The sequence below is a fragment of the Sycon ciliatum genome, chromosome 6 (genome assembly GCF_964019385.1).
Source record: "Sycon ciliatum chromosome 6, ocSycCili1.1, whole genome shotgun sequence".
NCBI classification, from domain to species: Eukaryota; Metazoa; Porifera; class Calcarea; order Leucosolenida; family Sycettidae; genus Sycon; species Sycon ciliatum.
In genome coordinates this window covers 7,261,559-7,269,367 of record NC_088648.1, presented here as the reverse complement: position 1 = coordinate 7,269,367, position 7,809 = coordinate 7,261,559, and the positions used below count along the sequence as shown (strand labels likewise).

The 7,809-nt window shown below is 47.7% G+C and overlaps 1 protein-coding gene across 2 annotated transcripts in view; it reads left to right on the top strand.

The window, feature by feature from the left end:
- Window positions 1–2,249: 2,249 nt before the first annotated feature.
- The window catches only part of LOC135819258 (uncharacterized), a 36,070-nt gene continuing 30,510 nt past the window's right edge, over window positions 2,250–7,809 (top strand). Inside the window, exons 1-2 of one of the 2 annotated variants that reach the window (XM_065332433.1) lie at window positions 2,250–2,554; window positions 4,662–4,834. In XM_065332433.1, coding sequence (XP_065188505.1) covers window positions 4,670–4,834 — 165 coding nt within the window. In that variant the 5' untranslated portion in view covers window positions 2,250–2,554; window positions 4,662–4,669. Of the gene's footprint in view, window positions 2,555–4,182; window positions 4,835–7,809 lie in introns of those variants that run through there. The other variant, XM_065332432.1, reaches the window with a different exon arrangement.

The following is a 7,809-nucleotide window of genomic DNA, read 5'->3' as shown; positions in this document are numbered from 1 at the left end:
GAAGGATTCTGCAAAAGTAAATGGATACGTATCGGGGGAGTTTCCTGGAAGGGTGGATGAGACGAAAGGGAAGAGAAAGGGGGGGGGGCACCTGATAATTGCCATGACATGTGTGTACGGTTCATAACACTTGTCAACCAGGAACAATGCAGATCTCTTGTATACAGTATAGGCTTGTTGCCGAACGCCGAAAACCACCTTTCCCAGGCTGTAGTACGTGTGCCAATGACACATTTTCCACATTCTTGATACTAGATTTTCAAGGATTCTCCAGAGGTGAATGGATGCCTATCAAATTTTTAGGAAGTCTCCCGAGGAAAGGAAAATGAAGGTGGCTGTCATGAGAGAGTGAAGAAGGTGCATGACAAGGTGAAAAATAAAATTACTGAAGCTACTTGCAAACAGGAACAGTAGAAGCTACTTGCAAACAGGAACAGTAGAAGCTACTTGCAAACAGGAACAGTAGAAGCTACTTGCAAACAATTGCTATACCTTGCACTGAATACTGGTGGTGCACATAGTGTTCACGCACGCCAATAGTAAATTGGCTGGCGGATATCACGCTCTTCGTAGTTCATTCGTCTTCCCTGTTCATTTCAGTGTTAGACAGATGTTAGTTGTGCGGTGCGGACTGTGAGGTTCGACACAGCATGTGAGTTTAACTCTTTACGGACTACGGACGGCACATACTGTTATCAATCGCTATATTTAAAACAGGCACATCAATGAGCGTGCGCTCGACGCGATTGGCCAAGCAACAAGATACAATGTACACACATGCTGATGGCAGCCGATGGGGTGTCCACCCATACCGTAAACCTACTTCAGAAGTTACAGAGTTAAATCATCCGTGCCAACTGCTAAGATTGAGCAATCTCAACTTCATGCCTGTATATCGTACACAAGCGATCTGTTTGCGCACTTGCGTGAACTGCGCCCTTCATACATGTAGAGCTGCAGACGTACATCAGTATAATTACCAGTATAATTATCATGTCTCCACAAGACAACAAAGGTCTCTACAAAGAAAACTCCCATCTACTCAGGCATTGAGTTTTGTGCACGAACTCTTGCTATGACTCGTATGAGTATGACTTTTCGCAAGCAGCCAAGGAGAACACTGACATAATTAGGCATGGACGGGTGATGCTACTTTGAAGTAGTTATTTGCTACGATAATGCTAAAGGCAATGCTCATAATGCCACTTATAATGCTCACACTACTACATAATGCCAGTTTGAAAGTTGGAAAAGTCGGTTTAAGAAGGCCGTCTTGGATCAAGGCAAAAGCGTAGAAGAAAAAAACTTAAACAACGGTGAGCATGTTGTCTGAAACAATCCACTGAGGAGGTTAATTTGCAACGTCAAGTCTCCGGACGAAGCCGGACGGGTTCAGATGCACGATTTTCGTAACTGGACCTAGCCAGCTTCATGCATGACACCGTTGTCGACCGGCAATTATGCTTGTAATGCCAATTTCGCATGCGAAATGGTGTTATAATGCCAGCATTATGCCAACTGGAAAAAAGGGACTATAATGCCAGCCATAATGCTAGCATTACCCGGCCATGCCTAGACATAATGCTAGCATTACCCAGCCATGCCTAGACATAAGAAGGCCTTAGGCCTGTGGGAATGCCCTATTAAAAATTTAATAAATAATAATAATAATAATGCTCACTGACGTCCTCAAATGTACATAAATCACGTGATACATCTCGCAGTCGGCGTGCACACATCCACCAGGGCCATAGCCAAGGCGCACTGCATCATGTAAACAAGAGCGGGAGGGAGAGATGAAGGCCTATCGAGTGAGTCAGCTTTGCGGCCTGGAGCAGTAAAAATCCCTGGGTTCCCAAGTCTGGGGCCGGCTGCCCAGTGCAAAGGGCATACTTTACTCACGCGATCCGATGTCATCATTTTAGCAGCTCTGCTCATCGACCAGGGAGTCGCAAAAATACCGGTATTTTGCGACTCCTTGACATCTACCGTACGGTTCTCCAGCCTGTCCTTCTCAAGTAGAAAAGACATATCCAAGAAAACGGCTTGAATTCAACTCTACCAATGACGTCGTCTATGTACCATGGCCAGGTTTATGACGGGGGTGCGGCCCGCGGCGCCAAGAGGACATCACTGACTCGGTGAGGTCGGAGACCACGGAGAGGCGCACGCGCGCACCGCGTAGACCTACCGTCCTTGGATCTACGGACAGGCAGTTCATGCAGTGCTTTGCGGACAAGCCAATACTGATAAAAGTCAGTGAGTTTGAGAACGGCACAGATCATTCAGCTGTCGGTTGAGCCATACTGTTGACAGACAGTGAAGATGACTAGATAGTGGACTAGTATAAACATCTACTGGCTGGAGACCAGCCCTTCGTCTTTTCTAGATCAGCTTGCTGTGTCGGTGAAAGAAATTCACTTCGCGTAAAACTGTATTTTACAACTGAGTTCTTCTTTAGACTTGAAGTAGAATTCTTGCAGTTTGCGAAGTATTGTAGATGGTAGCGGTGCTTGCTGATTGAGAGACCACGCTACATATGGTGCCATTGGTGGTGAGCACTTTGCCGCTGTGTTCGTTTGTGTATGGTGCTTGAGTGGTGTGTGTGTGTATGCGTGTGGTGTGTGTACGTGTGGTGTGTGTACGTGTGTGTTGTGGGGGGGGGGGGGGGGGGGCGATCGGTGTATTTGTCCATGGTTGTGATTGGAGGGAAAGGGCATGGCGGGTATGTACAATGTCTGTTTATCATTCGTGGCAGGAATACATCACGTCGGAGTACAAGTACAGAGCTGCTCAATGAAATCCAGTCGTGTCAAACAAGTACAGAGCTGCTCAATGAAATCCAGTCGTGTCAAACAAGTACGTGCCAGGCGTTGCACAGCCCCAGACCTGCGAACGCTAGGCTGAGAAAGGAATTATGATGCAAAGTGACATGTTGCAAAGCACAAACTTGACTTACTCGACCGGATTTTATTGAGCAACACTGCATGTCAAGAAGCGCAGTCAGCAATGAATAAAAATTGTTTTTGTCTTTATCATCTTGACAAATCATTGTGAATCATATTATCACATCCTTGAAAGAATATCACTAGTGAAAATGACAAAAATATACACCTGCATGTACGGGGCACTCTAGTTTTTGAGTGTGTGCGTGCGTGTGTGCGTACGTGTGTGTGTGTGTGTGTGTGTGTGTGTGTGTGTGTGTGTGTGTGTGTGTGTGTGTGTGTGTGTGTGTGTGTGTGTGTGTGTGCATGGATTCGTGTGTGTGTATGTGTGTTGTGGGGGGGGGGGGGGGATGGGGTCGAAAATGAATGATAATTGTTGTACTGAACCTCTGACTAATATCAAGAGTTACAACCCCTAACATTGTGCCACACCTGCATACCATGCGGTCCAGACCGAATTTCAAGTTGGCGTCTTTTTCACGATGCAATGCTCCTTTCACGGGTGATTCACGACATTTTGTACAGGGCGTGAACGCATCACAATTTTTTCTTGAACTAATTTCTGCATGATCAACAGGTGATTTGTCCGCCACAGGTCCTGCATACGTCTGAGAATATGTGTACAACAATGAGCATTGCATCATAAAATATGAAGTCCACTTTTGAACATGAAATGCTGTCAGGACAGCACTCATAGCAGAGGTGCATACTCTTGGGGATTATAATACTCTTGCTAATATTCTATTACTTTGTAGCCATACAATATATGCTGTTATGAGAGGACATGTTTGTGTACTTGATCGTTAAGCTTCTTGTCAGACCTTGAGTAACTTAAGACTGGCGACAGCATGAAAACACAATAATATGAAGACTGGCAGGTTGGGAACATATTTCCTTGCACTGTGAACTCCGCATATCATAAATCAGAGCCACACAAAATCTTTGACACACTCAAGAGATGACTAATTGCCGCTGGAAAGCAAACTTGTTTCCTTCAAGACCAAGTCAGCCATTTTATAACCAAGGCAATCTGTGCGCATATTGCTGTACGTCATACAAAACCAGATGCATGTGCCGATAAATTCCAGTGTTAAACGTTACCTTACATTGAAAAAACCTTTTTTCAAATGTTTCCTACGCCACAGCATACATTGAGTACCAGTGGTGTCCTCCACTTTGTAGCTAAAGGCAACTTCAGGATAATCATGCATTATGATGTTTATTGCTGGTTGTAACTACTGAACACTTTAAGCACTTTGATTATAAAAATAATAATGGTAAAAGACCAGTGAATATTGGCTACTGCATAGCATCAAATGAGTGGCAAAGTTTATTTGCATTTTGGAGTTGAATTCTTGCTCCTGCAACATTAAACCCAGCAGCTGTTGCCGTCGTGTTGTGAAGTTACTATGAAGATTTGTAGAGTGATCCCATGAGTATTTATGTGCTGCTGTCTGACCAGGCAAATACTATGTACTATGATTTCATATATGCCTTGACATGTACGTAGAGATCCTCAAGTGTGCTCGACACTCTACTTGCTACTCAAGTATTCAATTCTTATCTGCCCACTTCTACTCAACTGCCAATCCAGGCAGGAGTGGCACAGTATGCCTATGAGAGTCTATTGTATTGTGATGTTTTGCATAGTTATGACAAACATAGCATACATTAGCATTGACTGGAATTTCTCTCATTTTGTCCGGTGTACTACAGGTGTAACCATGGCAATGGAGACTCTTCCCGAGGCGGAGTACCTGCGCCGCCTTGTACGGAGAAACGACCATCAGAAGTTGAGGAAGGCAATCCTTCAAGAGGACGGTACCTTGAAGGAAGGTGTATCAAACCAGACATATACCAACATAAAGGGAGATGAGGAACCATTACTGGTAGGTAATATGCACATAGTTATACACATACACATTGACACACACAGAAACACAAACACACACACACACACACACACACACACGCACACACACACACACACACACACACACCTGGTCCCTGGTCCTGGTATACACTGCCATGTAGGTCACTTGTTTCTCGTTGAGCGAGACGGAGACGAGAGGAGACACGAGCGTTGGTTTCGGGATAAGTCGTTTCGCCTTTTGAAACGCCTCTGGCAATTCTGACATTGCAATTGGAACGTGTCCCTTTCATCAGCAGTTGGGCGCCTGGTGGATCGGTTGCAGTTGTGGATAGCAAAGCCCCGGATCGACTTGCAGCAACGTTCACAAATGAGACAGTGAGCGGTACAGCACGGTTTCCGAATACATAGGCGTACAGGTGAAGAGCTTGTGGCATTGGCAACATTCAGGGCAGAACTGGACTGGGCACAGCGATGGACTGCAATGCCACCCGCACTCAGAAACCATCGGTGACACTGGGAGCACTGGCGGCTGTTGGCTTGCAGACCACGCCACCACTCCCCTTATTCATGGCTCACACATGACGGTTTTACGTGGCTCTAGTAAAAAAAATAAAATAAAAAAAAGCTGGACTGGTCACAGCCATGTACATTATGTACGCGCTGAAAAATAGAACATGTTGTTTTCATTTCGGTTCGTTCCACACGCATGACGCACCAAAAGGCAGCAAAAATGAATAAACGTGTGGTTTCACGAGTAAACGTGCCAGTTGTGATCACAGCTTGTGTTTATCCACTGTCCACTGGACTATTACTGTGGCTTGACTTCACCGAGTATCATCGCCATTCCCTGATTCCTCCAGCAATTTCAATGGACAGACTCACTGTTTCGCTGAAAAGATACTTTTGAAAAAGGTGACTACTCCTACCGTTGGAGGTCCTGCTTTTTTGGCCAAGTATCTTCTTGACTACCGATATGTTTTTCTTGTGCGATGTTGTCTTCGCAAACCGCTGCCCGGTCGACAATCGTACACGATCTCCCAGATACACCTGACACAGCCGCGCAATACACATGTTTCTTGAGATGACTTTATACAACAGAGTTCCAAACTTGGAGACGAGTCTTGTCCAGTGATGTGAAGTGATTTTAAAGAAAGCTGCGACGGGTGTTCTCAAACCAGAAAAGGTGACGTTCGCCAGCCCTTGGCTACTGTCCACACTCCGGCGTAACAGCAACTTGCCATTGTCCTACACTCCATTGTAGCAGAAACTTGCCATGTTCCTCATTTGGGAAATGTGAAAGTTTGATTTTCCAAGTTGACACTGAGCTGCGATCATAGCACTTTGTTGTCGTGAGTTTCAAAAGCTAGCATCAGCCCCAAAATGGTGAGGCATTCCTCGGGTGTGACTTGTGAGCGCACGTGTGCGCTCGTGTGTGTGTATGTGTGTGTGTGTGTGTGTGTGTGTGTGTGTGTGTGTTGTGTGTGTATGCATTGGTCTGTGCGTGAGTGCGTGCGTGTGCGGGCATGTGTCATCTCTGGAGGAGACATGAATGAGTAATGTTATGAAGCAGATGCACTACAGGACAGGTGTGTATGTGTGTGTTGAGGAGGAAGGGGGGGGGGGGCATGGTTTTGAGGGCTGGCTTGTGTGTGTGTGTGTGTGTGTGTGTGTGTGTGTGTATGGGTGTCTGTGTGTGTGTGTGTGTGTGTGTGTGTGTGTGTGTGTGTGTGTGTGTGTGTGTGTGTGTGTGTGTGCGTGCATGCATGTGTGCGTGTGGGCGGGCGGGTGGGCGGGTGCGTGTGTGTGCTGGCTACCACTCATGATGGTGCACAGCGGGCCCTTGACCTATTCATATATGTAGCGTCTTCTGTCGGCTTGACAGTCAACTTGGACAAGACAAAGGTGATGGCTGCTGGATATGAACTCACGGAAGCAGACCGGCTGCCCCTGGACGTGGCGGGTGAGGTGGTCGAGTGTGTAGATAGTTTTCGTTATCTTGGCTCCCTCCTTCACACGAATGGCCGATCCACCCCGGATATCAGCTCGCGCATTGCCGGTGCATCACGTGCATTTGACAGCGACCTTTTCCTTGCTACGAAGCGGCTTGTGTACGAGGCATGCATGTCATCTCTGCTTCTGTACTGTGCTGAGTGCTGTGTGCCATTGAAGCCCGACCTTGATGCACTGTGCTCTTTCCATCTGCGCTGCATCCGTTTCGTAATGGGTGTCAGCCAGCGGACTGTCTGGGACGAACGACTGACCAGGGTTGATGTTCTGGGGCGATGGAATCCGTGTCAGCCCCGTGACATCCCCAGCCTGCTGACATCGCGCCACATGGAGTGGCTTGAGCATGTTGTGCAAATGCATAAAGAGCGTGCCCGCGTCAGCTACTGTTTGGTACCCTGCATCCTGTCCGTCCGATATGCGGCCCGAGAAAAAGGTGGCGCAATGCTGCGCGGAGGGATCTGGCGGTGTTGGGCATCGACAAACGGTACGACTTTGCCGAGGATAGACGGGAACGGCGGGCCGCTTACAATGTTCTGCCCCCGCCCGAACCCGTTTGTGCGCCCCTGCAGGTACCTTGTGCCGAGTGTAGTCGTCTCTTCTCCAGGAGTGGCTTGCCTCGTCACAAATGCCTAGATGAGCGCCGCAAACCTGGATCAGTATAGAGAGGTAGCCGACAATGTTCTGCCTGCCAGCGCTGGTTCCAAAGTGCTGGAGGTTTGGCAGTCCACAAGTGCCCCATCTCCCAGGCGCTCCCCACGGCATCGTCTCAAGCTCCATGTCGAACAGCGGTGTCCACCATTGCTGCTCAGCTCATTCCTCCGCCACCTCGCGTGCGGTTCGATCTCTTATGCTGCAAGGCCCACTGTGGGGCCTGTGGTCGGTGCTTCCGCTCTACTCGTGGCTTCCATATCCATAGCTGCCGGAGATTGCTCTCTCGTGGTACCAATTGAACATGGTCCCTGACCTCTCGGCAAACCGCCCACT